Source organism: Branchiostoma belcheri, unplaced genomic scaffold (genome assembly GCF_001625305.1).
Source record: "Branchiostoma belcheri isolate BF01 breed outbred unplaced genomic scaffold, Haploidv18h27 scaffold36, whole genome shotgun sequence".
Classification (NCBI taxonomy): domain Eukaryota; kingdom Metazoa; phylum Chordata; class Leptocardii; order Amphioxiformes; family Branchiostomatidae; genus Branchiostoma; species Branchiostoma belcheri.
In genome coordinates this window covers 699,344-718,464 of record NW_017803976.1, presented here as the reverse complement: position 1 = coordinate 718,464, position 19,121 = coordinate 699,344, and the positions used below count along the sequence as shown (strand labels likewise).

Below are 19,121 nucleotides of genomic sequence, written 5' to 3'. Positions count from 1 at the left end.
CCGACTGTGTAGTTGATTGCCAGTTGCCCAGTTAGCAGTGATTTATGTCGGAGCGTTGAGTCCGACCTGTACCGGTCTATTAGGCACACTTGACTGTCGGAGACAACACTGGGGATAATCAGTAATCAAACAGGACCTTGGTGTCGCCAGTCTCCCAGCCTGCTGCTGACAAATTGTTCTGCTCAGTTCTGATATTAGTGCCATGTATCATAGACATATTAGGTGAGCACCAGTGAGAACTTTAGATACAGACAAAAACATGACTGAAGAGTTTGTGTGATGCTAGTTTGACACTTTTCATTCACATAACAGGTCTGGAAATGAATGGGTGCCAAATCGAGAGCAAATTACTCCAAAATAAAACAGTATTCCAAAGGTAAGTGTTTATTTCTTTTCTTAATTATCCAATGGAAAAACATTACCTTTAATGCTGGGTAGAAGTTGACCTAATAATCCACCCAGAACACTATCAAACTTTGTTTCAACTGAATTTTGACAAAAAAAGATTTTTTTGTGGTATATTTATATTGATTTATATTTGTGTGTGTAATGCACATGTATTGTTAGTTGATTAACACACATTGTTTGGCTGACTTTTGGTTGTTTCATGTTTTTCCTTCATATTGATCAAGAATTTTGTTATTCTTCTCAGCGTCTTTCTATCCAAAAAATCATCATATGTCAAACGAAAAAATTGACATCATTGTTCCGCCCTGTTGAGCCTAATCAAAAATTCTACCTCACTCGCAAAGTGACAACTCAACTCGTCAATATTCATACACGGAGACTTGGCCAGGGGACTTTTGCCGACAGTTTTGGAGAGGGTCTTTGACTTGGGGTCCTCGCTGATTGACTGTGTAGGATCCACGTTAATGTCACACCCATCACAGCCAATTACTTGTCTACTGCGTCCTCCGGTGTGACAGCGCGGCTTCCATACGCAATTAGCGCAAGACTGCGAGTCTGCACGGTATAAGCTGTAACACCAACAAGGTGTTCTCGGACAGATGGCATTGCGCGCGCGTCAAATTTCATGCACAGTGTCGTGTGGGCTGACTTGAAATAAAGCCTGCCATGGAATGTTTTCATGTATATCATTTGTCTAGCTTGTATATCTACATGTACATCTATTTAGTTTATGTCACATGGCAAACATGGAAAATATGTATTTCTAACATACTACTGCTAAAATTGCCAATACCTTCTAACATGAGCTTGATCAAAATCAGTCTACAGCCGAATATTAAAAAAAATGAGTTTGAACTAAAAGTCACAAACACGTTGATCTACTTGTCATCACTACCCAACAGTATGAACATACACAATGCATCCTGTATACTACCAACAAGACGAATATTCACCACAACAACAGTGACATTTGTGACACAAAAAGTAGCATTATTCAGTGTACTGTGACAACACACACACACACACACATGTACACAAAGCCAGAAGTTCGATAGAGAAAGTTGACTGACCTCAAACACAGAGGCCAGCTTCCATGGCCTGTGGTAGAACAGAGAGGTAAACTGTGGACAGAAGCAGCGATGGCGAGTGAGACAGCGGCAATGCACCAAGATGCAAAAGCAAGAGTTAGTTAGAAGTCTCTTAGGTTTGGGACAAATCTTAGGTTTGGGACACAACATATTAGTTCAGTTTGCATTTTGAGGTTGACTGGTGCCAGTGGTACACTGTTACTAGTGTTAGTACAGCATTTGTTAGGTAAATGTGAGCAAAGTGAAATTGTATAGTCATGTCCAAAAGAGTATGAAAATTCATGGAATGACATACATGTATGCCTCATGTTTTGACCTTTTTATCATATACCAAGAGCTAGAAACTACATGTAGTACTCTGTATGAAAGATAAAAAATCTTTCAGAGACTATTTAGTAAAAATATTCATAATGTTCAGTTAGAAAACTTCGGATCAATATTATTTGAAGGAAATGTTAAAACGGCTATGCTGTTGGTAAATGTATAATGGTAAATGTATCAAAGAGGGCTCAGTCAATGTACAAATGTAGCTTTGCTGTTAAAGAAAACACCAGTCCTGATAAACAAAAGAAATCCCTAAAGTTTCCTAAATACTTACTAACCCCAAATGGAAAACTTTGTTCATAGACAAAAAATTGTAGGTGTACAGTCATACATGTATGTATACATACACGTACATTGTTAGTGATGTCATTACACAACTCCTCAATTTTCCTTAGGATAAAAAGTTAGCCCAACCTGACTTTTAACTAAATGCTAATTTCTTCTTCTACTCACCTTCCAACAGGCTGTCTAAGTAAAACAAGAAAAGATTTACATCAATCCTGTCCTTACTATACTTAACTGTACATGTACAATGTATAAGCACTGCCCATCTTTGAAAGAGATTTGAAGCTAATTTGGATAATAAAAAATATTACCACACAGTCATGGACAGTCAAGGACAATCATAAAGAAACCACTTTCACTACTAACGAAACTCTAGTGTCAATCATTATCTTATCTGCAATATCATTTCCTTGCTTTTTTTAATACCTCCATGTATTTATTAATGTAAGTTTGGGGTTGCTTTTCAAACATTTAAATAACAAAAGGTAAATGTTACATGTATCTACGCTATTAACTTTACCTTTTTGGATTGTGAAGCAGCATCTTTATTCGTCTTCTTCCCATTCCTGAGGGAAATGAGGAAAGGATGAGAAGAATTAGTGTGTAAGTTGACTGTTATTATTATTAGTGCCTCCTTACTTCCTGCGAACCTGTCCAACTCAGTAACAATGTGCATCACATGCAGGTCGAGCCCTACTGTCTGACCCGCAGGACCCGGCGTGTAATTCGTGTTGTTCCGCGTACGTCACCGGAATAACGACCCCGGAGGAAACAACCCGCACATGACGGTGCTTACCGACCGACGAGTTAAAAAAAGTTTGCCAATCTTTGAGCACCATCTTTGAGTAATACCTGTATGTCAGAAAATGTCAAAGGTATTGTGACAGGCGAGCGTGTCGGGTAGTTAACTCTGAGAAGTGTTCAACTAGTGTGGCCGGGGCAAGGCAGCGAAAAAACAAAGCGGCCTCCATATGATGTGAACATCTTCCTTTCATCGGTGAATTATAACTGACAGGACTTTATCCCAAAGCAACCATTTACAGGAGCTGGGATGGTCCATAATATTCCATTTTGTAAGGGCACCTGTTACGATCACAGATTAAGCCCTTGCCGTTTATGGACATAACAGCCTGTCACAACATACTGTGTACATCACAAAATGGTATACTGCTCGTTTTTCAATCCCAAAGCTGCCCGAAATTGCCGGTTGAGGCTGTAAGCCCCGGACACCTCCAGCCCGACTTATGGAAATTAGAGTTTTATGTCGGACGGCCGGGAGCAAAAGAGCCAGGGATCTTTCATGAGCAAACTACCCTCTGATCCGGGATCACTTACTAAGTGAGAATGGCCATTTTTCAAAAAGTCATTACTAGGCTGTGAAGGACATTCATCACAAGAGATGACAGATTCATGAGGGGGGAATTTGCGTCTATACAAAATGCATGAGATCCGGGCGCACCAGCTTCTCCGAGGAAACTTTAACTCCCGCCGGCCGCCGCACACGGTGTGGGAGAGCGTGTCCACGCCCGCGCTACAACAGAGGACACCCTTTTCGGGGAAAAGGTTAGGTGCCATGAACTATCGGTGAACTGCCGCCCCGTCTACTTGACAACAAATGAAGAAAAAGTGATCATTTTATAACAATTTGGGACAATTTGTCAAGACCCGTCATTTATCAAATCGAGATTTCCATACACCAAGGACGAGGGCAATACATTTTTGACACACAGCCACCTGGGTCTCTTGGCTTTTCTCCCCTTTTTAATTGGGTGGCAATACATCATCTTTCTGTGATTTTGAATGTTGTTCCAATTTCCTGCAAACTTTCAATGGGGTGTCGCAAAAGATGGATTCGCTTGTCCCAGATTTGCGTCCCTCTCTGGTTACATGGAACCGGGCTGTTGCCGAATGGTTGCAGAGTTCTTGGGGTACTAATGTTGTTTGGCAAACAAAGGTATCTCCAACAACCCCAAAAGAAGCAAACTCCTGCTCGCTCTTGTTTGTTCTTCATCAACAAAAGGTGAAGGATTGCCAGACTATTAAACTGCCCTGCGATTGCCTGCGCATTAGACAGGGCGTGTGAACATGGGCTGACTGGGGGAGGTACAACCTGTTTCTGTCAGCTGATTTTTTTCAAGTTGAAGGCCACAGCTTTTCCCAAACATTTGTTTTCTCAGTGATATCTTTCAATAATGCAGCTTCTATTTTGTAAGACAAACGAATGTACTGTAGTCTGGGAGAACAGGCTGACTTGGAGAGTGGCGCACTGGAAAACACTGCCAAAACTCAGACACTTTAGTTTTAGCAATGGCTTATGTTTTCAAGTTGAAGGTAGTGGACCTTACTTTCAAATTGCTAAAATTTTGTCTCGTCAACATTCTTTCCAAAAAAATAGTGTCTTTTAGGAAAATCTTACAAAAAATGATTGTTAGAGTTTGAACACATCCATCAAATGATGGGGACAGCCCTCCTTGGCAACCCCTGGGACCAATCGTTGGTCTGGTGGATCCGTGATGGTGGAAACTGATTCATCCTTTATGAAGGTGACCTGCATGTGGAGCCCATAGATCAGTGCCCAGTTAGTGTCCGAAACTTGCGCCAATCAATAACGACCAAGCCTCCCTGACCCGGACCCTGCCCGGGGTGTAATTTACTGGCTCAGCGTCGGCCCCTCATTTCGATTCAAGTGGCGCGGCGTCAAATTTGCCTCTTCATCTGATGGGAAAAAGTTCTGACACTATCAGAATTCATAGTTTCTTCCACTACCTGATGACTTCTATATTTCGTGACCATCCTGACGGAACAAGCTGGCGCATCAACTAACCGCCCTGAAGTTTTAAAAAAACTGCGCGAGAGATCGATGCTTGCAACACTCTCCCCAGCAACTGGCCAAGTTGTTCGGAATTGATCACCGCAAATCTCGTAGCTGCTCTTCAGGAGTTCCGGCTCCGTGCCCGTGATCTCGGGTGATCCACTTGCTGCTAACTTTTGAGAGCGAGGAAATCCCTGACATCTATCATATACGCAGACTTCTGCAAGGTTACTAGTTCTGGTAGGCAGTGAACAGTTTGGAAAAGTTGAACTTCAAATTATGCACATTTCCTGTAAAAACGTACTGCCAAAACCGTAAATACCAACTTACCATAGAGCACATTTCTGTTAACAAATAATGCCAAAATGTTGTGCCAGTAGGGACATTGTTGCAATGAGACTGGGTTGAAACTCTTTCTGTGTGCCAACATTCTTTTGAGTTATAGTTGTCAGAAAATTTCAAGTTTAGACTCTATAATCAAACATTTGTAATAAATCCTTGTGACAGACACAAGAGTAATCAAACATAATTTTAGCTCTAATATTTCCTGGCACTCAATGCAAAGACTAATCTTCAGTAACATATGGTTTCCTGGGACAAATTTTACAGAAGTTCCTTGACATTTCCTCCAAAAACAACATAGATTTTTGACATATGTAAAAAGGTTTACCACTTTATTTTCCAAGACATGTCAAATGTGAAAGTATTAGCCTCCTAGCATCTTTCTTTGGAACTGCAGCCTGCTTTTGTTACAAACATTGAAACAGGATAACTCAGGAAGGGATTGTCATGATTTGGAGGCTGTAGGAAACTTGTTCTATGCCTTTGGCATTGACTTACTTCCCAATCTTGCTCAGTTTTTCCAGCTCCTGCTCGAAGTGGGCCTTCATCTCGGCTCCGGGTCGCAGTGTCACCCCGCACACGGGACAACATGGCGTCTGCCCGTCTAACAGCACAGGCTTCCTCTTTCCTACACAGAAGCAAGACAACAACATCAATATAGTTAGCACTCGTAATGTGTGATGACATAGAAATGTTCATTTACAGTCAACACCAACTTAAAATCTTACAAAAACAAACAAGAGGATACGATTGAACTTAAATATATGTACCAAGTATCTTGTACATGTACATAGCGGCAGCTAGACCAATATACATGTATGTATGTGACGGAAAACATTTTTCTCTTACTGTAACTGTTGATAAATGTGTCTTCTATTCACATTTTTGAAAATAAAAACTGCACAGGTCCTAATAGTATTACACATGGCACAAACACAAAACAATCAGACAATGTATAATCACATATTACTCTTATATGTGGTATATTTATTAAAACCACAAAAAATTATAGTTTTCTTATGAGTTATAGCCTTCCACTTTTCTATCCCTTTCTATTCATTATGAATCTCATGAATAGACGTATCATTCCAACCCTTTCCATCTCAGGAAAATCAGACAAGAGCGGTTGCCATCTCTAAATATTGTTGGAACATTACACTTCATTCAAACATCTAAATTCTTACATTACAAGTTCATTTCAACAGATAACCTTAGCCTCTACTACTGCCACTAAGTGCTATTTTCCATACATAAGCTGTACCATCATTGATACATGTAGGTGAGTTAAGTGATCAGTAGATTTTTGATGGTGACGAGCATATTTGGCAGTTATAATCTTTGACAAAATTTCATACCAAGTGCGTCAATCACCACACATATTACCCTATCATTTCTTCATTTGTCCTATGATTTTTCATCAATTAATACAGAACCAGGTCATCTCCCACCCCTGCATCGGTTAATTAAAAGAAAATGAATCGGTCCAGATTGCCAATAATAATCCATTCTCAACTACGGGAACTGGGTGCTAAATAACTCTCTAGAAGTGCCAATCCCCCCCCCCGCAGTTACACCCCGATATGTTTGTGTTACGAAGTACACGGTGCATGATTTTCAATTTATGATTTCTCATTTATCAAACTTGAGCCGACAGTCACTGAAATGGGGTTTTATTTCCTGTTGTGTTGCGGTTATTCATTCTTTCGCCCAGGCAGATCTATAGTCCAATATATCGCCGGCTGAGCAGGAATTGTGACGGATAATCACCATGCATGAAGCGGCGAGCCCGGTATCAGCTGCCTTCAATCTCCTCACCAAATTAGCCTTTTACAGCAACAGAATATCAAATGTATCTTTGTTTGGGCAGCCCCTAATTTGTTAATTAAATATTAAAAAGAAGTTAAATCCCTTCCTGTGTAGGCGCTTATCAGCCATTAACCCGGAATCAGATACGATTCAGCGCACAAAAGGAAAACTCCGATACTGTTTGGCAAGTCTGGATTTACGAAGCCCGGCGTTTCCACTCCATTGTTCGAAATGGTGATGCCTGCGCCTCTAAGGACCAGGGAACGCGACGTGCACCTAGAAACCTCGACAACTTGCAGCAGTTAAGTATAATAATACAATGGGAAACTGATACCGGCACGAGAGTTTAAGTGAGAATTGAGGATCAATAATTTTCTGTGGGTGAGATCGCTGGCGTAAAGTGGCTAAAGTAAAACATGCCATCCCAACAAAGTGAAGCCATTTTTGGCACCTGTCATGTGATGCTTTTAACTATTTAAGCTTCCCAATCATTATTCCATTGGCCTGGCCACTCATCTCTTTACTCCTATCTGGACAACCCAGAAAAGTTTCCAATGTATCTGAATTAACCTAGAGCCATTACCATTCATTTAAGCACAGAAAAAAAGCTGTAAATCACTGGAGTTTCTGGCATGTCCCTGGTATAGGTGTTATACACAAGTAGCTGTCTTCTACTCTCTCTGCAGCTGGAAGTCTCTGTATTTAACTCCTGCTATCACTAAAATGCATGAGCCCATGACCAACATGTAGGCTTAGCCATTATCAAGAATTTCATCAACCATACTATGAAAAAACTTGTACTTGTAGGGAAGTCATTGGAATTTTATATACATTAATTTTGTTACACACAATTATGTACAGTCATGTACCCTGTAATGTTACGATTCATTTACACTTGTATTTTTGCAGGGATTTAATTTCTTGGTAGGAGTGTAAAGGTAGTTTCCACAATGTTTCATGTAGAAGCAATACTGTAACACAAAAACACACATTGGTACCGGTGGTGACTTCACTGCAAAAATACAACCACTGACTATTTCACGATATACAGTAACTCTCCATGCACTACAGGTGCATCTGTACTACCGTTGAAAACTATGCACCTCTGCATGTACACTATATGGATCAACAAGAAAAGTTTGTATCGGGAAGATCTAGCTGCTTTGTGGAAACCACAAACATGTGACAGCGTTCGTGACTCGGGGTACTCTCCTCCCTTACCAGAAATCGAGCGCCAGATAAGATACTGCGCCAAACGGGCGATCGATAAATCGCAAGTGACAACTGATGCCTGCGCCTCACCCTCAAACTTAACAAAGCAGATGGCCCCAAGAATTTTCCCTGACGTTTTTATAGTCTAAACCAGGTTACCACAAAGTGCACCCTTGTCCAGTAGTCTCTCCATTTCCGAAAAAGTGGCATTTCTGATAAGATAGGGAGCAAGAGAAGGCCTTGAAGGAACTGGATGTGACGTGCGACATCTCAGACAAATGGGTTCGAGAAGTGTTCCAGAGCTGTTAAGATGTCTTCGAAAAATTGCACTGGACATTCTTGGAAACTAAACAAGGTTAGGGCGAAATGTCTTTGTTTATAAAAAGCTTTGACTACTTCTTAAATAGCGCGAGGGAGATAAGATTTCATCGCAACTTGCCGATTGATAAATTGGAAGCGACAGGACGCTTGCACTCGCAATCGCAGACTAGACTGGAATGAGAGCACTTTGTTTTTTTTTAAAGGGGAACAAGCACTACGCCCTTATATAATATAAGTACAGTCTTCTTACCCAATAGGTTCAGATTCTGCAGACAGTGGAAAATTCAGATTGACCACTACTGACCATAACAGGCCACAGGTGACCACAGTCTTTGACTGTTATTGTTGTGACTTGTCTGATAATAATTTTTCTCCATTTGGAATCCTCAAAATGCTCATTTTTGTATCATATTTATTAAAACTCTGCACTTCTTCTCTACTTCAAATTTACCTGATCTCTTCAACTTGCACCGTCCTTGTTCTAGATCTAATTTCCCAAAAAAATTGCTTTGGGGAAAAAGTTACCGGGGAACTTGCATCTCTTCAGACTTTGGAGGCAGTGGCTCATAGTCCAATTTTTGTTTTAAATCAAGGGGGTTCTATGTTCACTATAACCTCCCTGTTTAAATTTAATGACTGGGTTTTGTGATTTTAATAGAAAGGTGTTTTTTGATGTTTAAAGTAAAGCTCGGAGATCCATAAATAATTTCATCAGGTTGGAAGATACTTAGGGTATACAATTTTCTTCTTACACAACCAGTAAGGTTCTCACCTGCTTACGTTTCAATGTCAAGACACCTTCCTCAGAGCTTCTGACTGGAGTTCTGCAACTCGCCGCTATTTATCGCTAAAATAGGTGGCGCTTTTGCAGGGAGAATGCAATCCCAAACGTGGCTGAGCTTGTATCCCCCCTCGTCCCGGTTCATCACTAGTACTAGGGTTGATTTTCTTATCCAGACTGCTTCTTTGGAAGCTCTGAGGAAGGTGTCTGATAGACATCGAAACGTAAGCAGGTGAGAACCTTATTGGTTGTGTAAGAAGAAAATTCTATACCCTAAAGCTCGGAGAGATTGCAGTAACTGTTTAAAAAAGCCTGATCCCTTTGGCCTCATGATACAGTCATGACGTGATGCCGCAGCACACTACGGCCCAGCCCAAGTCTTCCATTATGATATGACAAGCTTCACAGTTGTCACTTTGTCAGGTGATATTGTTGTACAGAGAAGCGACCAAGCTTCGCTGCTCCCCTTCATCAATCTCCAATCAATTCTTTCAGCGTCTGACAGATACACTCAGCGAAGCCGCACTCTCCCAAACGACGATCTCGCCAGATAATGGAAACGATACCAACCCTCTCATAATGTGCCACGATATGTATTACCTCTTATAATTGTTCAATCATATTTTCGGCGGAGATATCAAATGATTGATTGAGTTGTGCGACTCCGCGGTTACAAAACATTGGAAAACTTTCCAAGCGAAACGAGGCGGCGGGTGTGGATTGTTCCCGCCGTTGACCGTAGTCACCTCTACATGCCGGACGGATTCCTGGGGGGTTACGCGGGGTGTCGTCGCGCGATATGTCATTCCATATCATAACTCCCCAGAAGCCAAAATGAGTTTTTGATCATTTGAACTTGATTAAACTTGTAACTTTTCCCATCAACATGCAGAAAGGGGGGGCTGAGGAGTCTAAACGGTCCGAAATTACTTCCCGGCCGCAGTTCGATGCCTGTTACGGGCTAATATTCCCGCGCTTGCAATCAATAAGGCTGCCAACAAATTGTGGTGTCACTTTTTTTTCTATGCTGCATCATGCAAACATTTTTCAATCACTTAACTGGGAACAGATTCAAGAGTAAGACTTGACTCCTAATTTGATGGGAGGGGTGCATAGAATATCTAACATATCAGTTAACACTTCTAACATCGATCTCAAGTAGACTAGTGACTTTTGCACTTGGAATATAGACTAGAAAGTACAGGAGTATCGAATTCGAAGTCGCTAGGAAAATACTTCATCGTGTATATTGTGACTTTTGAGATACCCAAAAGGCTGACCATAGGGAAAAGAAGAGCTTGAAGGGGAAGTGCTCAAACTTGAAAAAAAAGCGCACCATCTTTTCCATAACAACTTGCTCTTTCTGGCCTGTTTCTGAACAGTTGTGCAAGGTCATCTGTGGTTTGGAGTTAGTTGGGGAGGTTTAAGAATAAAGAGTTCCCTCTCATGATACCGGTAATGCTTTATGCGACTCATATAAAACATATTCAGTGGTTTATATATATAGCTAGCTCCTCCACAGAAAATCAAAAACGGAACAAAAGGTTCTTCAGTTCCTTTTGTAAGTCCTGGTACAAAGAAGTGGGCTGGCTAGGATGTTACAGTCAGGGTCAACAACATTCTCTTTCATAGTCACACCAGATACATGCAAGTATAGAGCTGTTCTGTTCATCTCAAACAAGAAGTTAAGCTTGATTTCCTACAGATATTTGGTAATACTAGTTCCATCAAATATTTCAATATATATAGAATTACCCACATGTAAAATATAGACACACACAGTGAAATGTTCATGTTTAAACTGCAAGTCCCTTCCCCTACATGTCTGCAATACTGGCTGTTACTATTTTCTAAATGTCAGAATCGACTTAGATGGTAACCAATCTTTCAATAAGTCTACCTGTGAAAAACAACATGAAACAGTTTGGTTAATTTGTCTAGGCAGACAAATATGATGATGATAGAATTGTCTGGGAACCCACTGCTTTTTTAGAAAATAGTCTGGGTTGGTACTGCAGAGTAATCCACCACCAGTCTGATTTAGATTGAAATATGTGATCTGGAATTTTGGCAGCACTTTTTCATCCCCAAGCCTTCAAGCAATACATACTTGCACAGGGGAAAGTATTTTCAATAGTTAAATGTTTGGTTTAACCTGGTTTCAGGAACTGTACAACTTAACCCAAACATACAGAAACAGACGTTGCAGTCTTTTGCAGTTTCTACAGTTCAGTGTACGGATACTATCACTGCCTTCATCAAAGATAAATTTGAATTCTTGTTCGCATGAAAACACGATTGTGATTGCGCACAAAAGGGTCGCCCCGCAAATTGAAATTTGTCTCCTAATTTGTCTGCCTTTTGGTGTGCGAGCAGCTGCTTGTCGGCTCGTATGAGCGTTACCCGCCGCTCTTAATATCATGAAAGAAGCCGGCAGAGCAACACTGATCAATAAGTCACTGGGTGTGAAAAAACGTTGTAAACTTTTAGCAGAAGGTACCAGTCAGGGGTCACTAAATTTTAAACCTAGTTAAGGATTTGAAATAAAACTGCGCGGGGACGGAGAGGTAACGTTCGTGCCGGTGCCGCCCTCTTTCAAAACCGCCTCCCGCGGTGCGGCTATAACTTTCTCGTTTGTCGAGAGACGACAACAATGGTGTACACGTTCGGCCACTTGGGGGGTAGGGAGTTCTGCCTCCTTCGCCAATTTCACACCAATCAGGCTGTGGTATTTGATAGACTGTGCCGGCTGTAATCAGCGCACAATGAGCCTCAGCACGCCACCTGCTCGTCACCCCTCCCGGACTAAATGAAAAGAAGCAGAACTTTCTCTTCAACGAGAGACAGTACCAAGTGTTCCTTTACAACTGTCCAATTAACTGGCCCCCATCACATATTTCCCTTTTTTTTCACGACTGTACCACGGCTGAATTTCAAAGGCAGCCTCCACAAGCCTCAGGAGAGGGGAACAACAGACTTTGGGGCATGAATTACAAAGGAATCAATCTGGGCACCACAAAGCACCCAGTCTGCCAAAGTCCAACAAAGACACTATTAATCCTGTTGGACGGCCCACTGTGAATAACTCGACAACTGCCTCCAGTCCCGAGTCTCCGGCGGCGACCAGTAATTATTTTCGCAGCATTGTTCGACACCGCCATAGGTGCGGGGCTATTGAATACTCGGTACACAGGACCAATACCCAGTGAGAGCAATTAGAACGACCTCACCAACTCTTTGCTGTTTGGTTTCCACTTTGTTAACAAGTAAATCGCCGACTTCAAAACTTCTGCTGATTAGCAGTCATAAAAGACTACGTACAAGAGCGATTTACTTCAAAGTTGTACACAATTAGGGCGCATTCATTTGGTAGTGTCTCCTGTTCCAAGACAACCTGATACGAAAGTCATGTACCAAAGAATTATGATCTTTTATTCAATGAGAATATTATTTTCAAAGCTACAGGCAAATTGTTCTGTTGATGTACTAACTCAGATATCATTGTATCATTGAGTAAAAAAATATGACAGATGCATTCTGTCTTTTCACTCTGAACAGTTGTATGATCCACACATACGTAAATTTTTTGGTAAGTTTGGTACCGAAGTTTGGTGCCAAACTCCTAGTATATAGTATGATGGTAAAATGAAATACAAAAGAAATAAACTTATAAAGTCAAGATCATTGAGCAACCAGCAAACGAACAAGTTGAATGTAATTCAATCCCAAAAAGTAGATCATTTGCCTGGATTCTTTCATTTTTACCTCATACATGTTACACCATTCTTTTAGATTACAGAAATTTCTCTAAACCCACTTATTTCCACATCAGTATTTTGCAAACAAATTACATGCAAAATGTAGCAGCTTGTAAGTCCATGTCAAGCTGTTGATAGGGAGGTGAATCTAAAGCAGAATTTATCAATTTCCAACAAAACAAAAATGTTGGGCCAATACTTTGGGTAAGTCCAGCATTTTATTTATCACAGTTAACTTCTGCTTCAGAAAATTCAGTGGAGTTTCTTCCTAAATCTATGTTATGGGGAGAGAGGCTTTTTTCGTTGTCTATTGTCTAACCAAACTGTTATAAAATATCAATTTTGGATTAGCTGAAGAATCCAATAGCAAAGGGAAGGTGTGTTCAGAAAAGTTCAGATCAAAGATACAGGTGGTAGCATGTGTTAGCATGGTGAAAGAAGCTGTCCAACAAAGATGCTGTACTAATGTGAAAATGCCAGTGATTCTACACATGCCAGCTATGCTTTGAGGTAGTGTAGTGACAAGAAATCTCCATCAAGTGCAGCCTATTGACAGCAATTATACATGCTAACAGGCCTGGTACCAGCTGTACACTATACAGAAAACACATGTTCTTATATACAGTATTTAATAGTGTTACATACACCTGAAAGAACACCTGGCATCACCTGGCATGTGGCATCAATAGCCAAGTGGTTAGGCTAATCAACAGAAACAGGATCGAGAGGTCTCGGGTTTGATTCCTCGCATTACTGGCTAGATGCTGAGTCCTTGGGAAAGGAACTTTATAGTTTATTACATGACTTTCCTCACTCCAACAAGGGAGTACAGGGTTCTCACCAGGATTTTTTCACAGCGTAGGGGTCAGGTATAGAAGGTCAACTTTCCGCGGCGCGAGTCGCACAACGAGTCCCAAAATCAGGGGTCTGATATTCTCCCCAAAAAATGTTGTAACTCATATAAACCACTTAAGACACTATTTATTGTTTATTGGGGGACAGATTTTGTTTTCCTTTTGTTATAACTTCATTCAAATTATCTTTTCATTTTTTTAAAGATTAATGAAGCTTCTGCCCCCAAAAACCACCCCTACGCTGGTTGAAACACAGTGTAGGGGGCTAAATCACAGCGTAGGGGGTCAAAATCACAGCGTAGGGGGCCCCTACGCTCAAACAGCCTGGTGAGAACTATGGAGTACATATATATTGTAAATGGGTACCTGATTTTGGTTGGGGAGGTTACAAGTGGAGGAAGGAGAGGGATGGGGTTTGCCTCCAAAAGCGTACCCAAGACAGTGGACCCTCTGCTCCTACAGCCTCAAGAAGGCTATGGGACTTCTATCATTTTATTACCTGTAGACCACATCCACATTTGTATAAAAAATTTCAGAAACGGGAGTCAGGATATATTGCCACAGATTTTTAACCATAATCTCGTACGTACAAATACTTAACTGTATAAATAGCTTACAACTTCTTGCAGTCGTAAATGACATACACAATTTTCAATGTACCCAAAACTGGATTACTACATTGTTTCCTTCCTCTTGCCAAAGTCCAGCCATCTGCGGCTGCTTCACAGGGTTCTCCTTTGTCACACTTGGAATGAAGGGATCACAAGTTGCCGATATTGGACAGTACGTTACTCTGTGCTAGGTGTCGACGCCACACACTTCGGACACCTCGGCGTAATAAAAACAGATGCGCGGGATGGCACGTGGGGGACGTATTGCCCGCTCCCTGCCCTACTTGGCCAATGTTCTGCAAGACTGGCGACACCCCTGGAAAAATACTGCGGTGTAATTTGTCGTAATAGTCACAAATTAAGCAATTTGCCACAAATTTCAACTTGTCAATACCGGGTACACTGCCCATAAAAGACCCTCACTGACCCCCCATGTGGCGCATCAAACTAGCCGTGGATAAATCACCTCGCACCCAGGAAACCGGCCCTGAAAAACGACCAATTTACCCGGTAATCTGAAAAATGAATACATTGCTATTCACTCCACCCAGGAAAATCGCCGTTTTCTAAGAAAGAAAATTAACCTCCCAGGACCCCCGTTGGAAAATACTCTTTGCATGCAAAAGAGCCAGTGATTTAGAAAGTACATTATTACCTGGCAATTTCCGAATAAACGGTGTACTTGCCATGAATGCGAAATGGTACGTTGCTGCTGTTTTAACACATAAAAGCCACTGGAGGGGAAAAGCAACCTAACGACTGAACTTGTATAACCGGACCGCACAAAACATCTCTTTCAAACACTAGTACTGGGACTGGGAGTGCAGTTATCACAAATTTTAGGGGCAAGAGAGCTACATGAACAAGATTGGAGGCTTTTATGTACAAGTCCTTGTAACTGCATGGATAAAGTAATGTGTGTTACTGTTGGCTGTGTTCTTTTTTTTTCTCAGTGATCCAAGATAACTCCAACGTACTCAGTACATCAGAGGGCTATTTCCCCAAAGCTTTGCACCTCTCAGAGGGCTATTGGCAGAAGCAGACAGCTTGTTTGTCCAGCTCGGAGAAAGATTATGGGGATTGGCGGCACTGTCACGTTATTTCAACACTATCGTTTGTCATATCTTGACATATGATGCTACTGTTACATTCAGAAAGGACCTTTCTTCACTTTCGGATTATTCTAAACCAACGAAAGGAATTGCATTTCTCTGCAAATGGATCGAAAAGAAAAGAAGGACCAAAAAGATAGCAGGCCTTGATGAAAATATACTACTTTTCACTTTTAATATTTTAGTTTTCAATGGCAAGGTTTATTCAGTAAATGACTTGGAAACTTTTAAAAAGATACCGACAGCAGTATAATCTAAACACGGATAGTGAGTGAGTGAGTGATTAAAGAAAAACATCAGAAAATAGTCATCAGGCCACCTAGTAGTAAGTAGTCAGTATGTTTAGAGTTTCTGTGTTTTCAGAGTCAACTGGCCGTGACAGCAGACTTTAAAACCGTTGTGTTAACTGTGTGTAAACTGCACAAACTAAACATAACGGTACCCACAGTACCAACCCCTATTCATGTCCATCACAAAGCCTCTTGTCTATGCATGGCTTCCAAAGTTTACGGGGACGTTTCGTAATAGGAAAACATCCCAGCTTTTAAAATGTCCGACTCTAAGTGGTCAACTCTTACCGGTTCAATCCCCATTGTGAAAGTTGCCCGTTTTTATGGCACATTATGCCATAAAGCTGCCCTAATGATTAAATGGGAGTTAAGCCCCCGTGCACCCGGCAGGAGCCAGTGGAAAAATATTTGAAAGTCTGAATATGGATGGATGGTGTAATCAAACGATTTCGCAAGTGCGGTGGTAAGTGGCGTAATCCTCCCAGCCAAGGTCGCGCAGACATAAATTGTCAAAAAGTTGGTTCGCGGGGGGAAGGGGCAGTTTATCCTGATACAAGTGCTCTGACAGGTCGTGTGGCAGGCGTGCTCGCAAGTCACGGAAATTTCCAATAACTTGTCCAGCGGGTTCGATTGCTAAATCATATTTACTGCACCACAAAGTACTTAACCGTAACCCTTTGGATAAAAACAAATGACAAGTCACCGTCATGACTCCTTGTGTATGTTCTATGAGGAAAATTTCTTCTTTACAGGAGTCTTCTTGAAAGACTTTCTGAGTAGCCAAATTGCTTCTTGTGCAGGCATAATACTAGTAATGGAATTGGAGGACTGCTGTTGGTGGTATCTGTATAGCCGGTGTAACCACACTTTGGCGTAACACACCAGCTTCGCAGGCATGCGGCGCAGTGGCAGCTAGCTATATTACACCGAATGACTTGTGGTACAATGTCACGACATTAGATGACATGGTAAAAAGGTGGGATCACACTGGGTTATGGGGTTCTACGTAGAAAAGTCCTTCACACATTTGACAGTAGTCTCCTTTTCTTGAAAGACTTTCTGAGTAGCCAAATTGCTTCTTGTCCGTGCAGGATACCGGTGTTGAGGAGGGACTGCAGTTGGTGGTACAGTGTCACGACATTAAGGTGACATGGTAAAAAAGTGGGATCACACCGGGTCTCGACGGTGGACAGCAACATCCATCACGGCGGGCTCCGGAATATGAAACACAATCATCCCCACTCCCCGCTGAGCTCTCGGCCGGGCCAACATCCATCAACATCTTGTTTCCTACTACCATAACACGTGTAATTGCTATTTGACGATGAAACGGCGCTGCCGTGATGGATCGGGCCACTAGGCATCGTTCGCGCTGCGGACTTGGTAATTTGCCCCGATCTGGCGACAGTAATTTCGGTCTGAAGATGCCAGGAGCAGTAAGCCACTCGCTTGGCCGCTTAAGTGAGCGACAGTTAATGTTGCAGAAATTACAAATACTTGTTAAGTTCCTGGCACTGTCATGCTGATGAGTGGACTACCACTTCTTATTGATTGCTATACAGGGTGGGACAATCAGGAAGTAGAATTGTAAGCAGTGCCCTGGCAACCAGTAACTCTCCCCTCCTTTCTTATGGAGATGTTGTGTTTGTAGTCCTTCTCAAAAGCCGTGCCAGCGTAGTACTCAGTAAACCACTGTACTTCGGGGTGGAAACGACACCCCTTCAAACAGCTTTTTCTCATTCAAATTCGAACACTCCAATCGCACAGACAGGGATAGATGGGGGGTGAAGTAGCTTTTGTTGGCTGGCAACCAGCGATCGCATGAATATTGAAATGAACAGAGATAAAAGCCTCCACGACATAAAAGGGACAAAATGAATGTATTAACAGTGAAGTGGTTTTCCACTCAATGGGTTCAGTAAAACCCTTGTCTCTCCAAATTTTTTTCCATCCAGGGTCGGTGCCAGTATTCCAGTATTCCGTGAACGTCTGCATATATTACTAGGGAATTCATCCTAATGCCTTATTAAATGCCAGAATAAATGGAGGGCCTGCAACACGATTTACAGTGCTCGTTTGTCATCCCACTTTCCGCGCCAATCTGCGTCCAAAGGTGATTCCGTCTTTATCGATCTGTAAAAATTTTGCTATTAGGTAAAACTAAATGTTATTAGGTTTCTAAATAATGCCGGGGCATTTGCACGAGGAGTGCGGGGGGAAGTTATCACTCCGATGCGTGGATGCGCGTCGATCTCACGGCGAGTCTCGGCAACGACGACGGGCAAATTCCTCTCACGCCGAGCAGGTTTTAGCGTTGTTAAGAGGGGAAGGCCTCGGGTTTTGCCGACAAAGCCTGGAGGATGCGCGGGGTAATTTGGGGGACAAAACCTACCAGATAAGGGTATCATCAGTGTTAACAGTTGAAGTAACCTTTAACACGGGGTGGGCCATGAGGGAGCACTCAAACCGACGTGCTTCGGGATGCGCGCTTCAGATAGGCACCAACGGTACTTTGGGATACGGCTGGCAATCTTGGGTCAATCCCCATTAAGGCTACACCACTTTCCTATGCTTCTTTATTACCTGCTGGAATAGATTGCCTATATTATAGCGTGGGGATCGGAGAAGCAAGAGGCACTGGACAGTGGGCACTGGGAAGGAGTATCTGATACTAGGGATAATACCTGCACATGTACCTGTGCATGTAAAATCATTTAGGTACAGGTCCGGATCTGAACAGCTGTATCTTAACAAAAAAAAAGAAACACTTGTGCAGTGACATTGTACTGTATATTATTTTTTCACTTAAGAGAGGTCCTACGCATCTCAAAGATGACAATTTACCACATAAAAAGCTAGAAAACTAAATATTATAAATATAATGTACTCTTGTTTTCAGACTAAAATTTGAGACAACTAAAAGTGTCAAAGGACCTCCCCCAGATTTTTATGCTCAGTATCATATGTTTTAAGTTCTGAAACAAGTGAAAATAAGCACTCAAAGTACACAAATCTTTGGGCCCAGAGGCAAACATTTAGAGTTAGACTATTTATAAACTATGTATACACTTCTTCAAGAAAACATAAAACCTCCAAAAGGTTAAACATTTCATAACA

General features: G+C 41.7%; 1 protein-coding gene across 7 annotated transcripts in view; it reads right to left on the bottom strand.

The window, feature by feature from the left end:
* LOC109476059 (E3 ubiquitin-protein ligase Rnf220-like) overlaps positions 1-19,121 on the bottom strand; it is a 54,070-nt gene that overhangs the window by 25,686 nt on the left and 9,263 nt on the right. For 5 of the 7 annotated variants that reach the window (XM_019776888.1, XM_019776891.1, XM_019776885.1 and 2 more), the window contains 3 exons: positions 5,758-5,887; positions 2,626-2,671; positions 1,479-1,529 (listed from right to left, as the gene is read on the bottom strand). In XM_019776888.1, the coding sequence (XP_019632447.1) occupies positions 1,479-1,529; positions 2,626-2,671; positions 5,758-5,887 (227 nt within the window). The remainder of the gene's footprint in view (positions 1-1,478; positions 1,530-2,625; positions 2,672-5,757; positions 5,888-19,121) is intronic. The other 2 variants (XM_019776889.1, XM_019776892.1) reach the window with 1 other exon arrangement.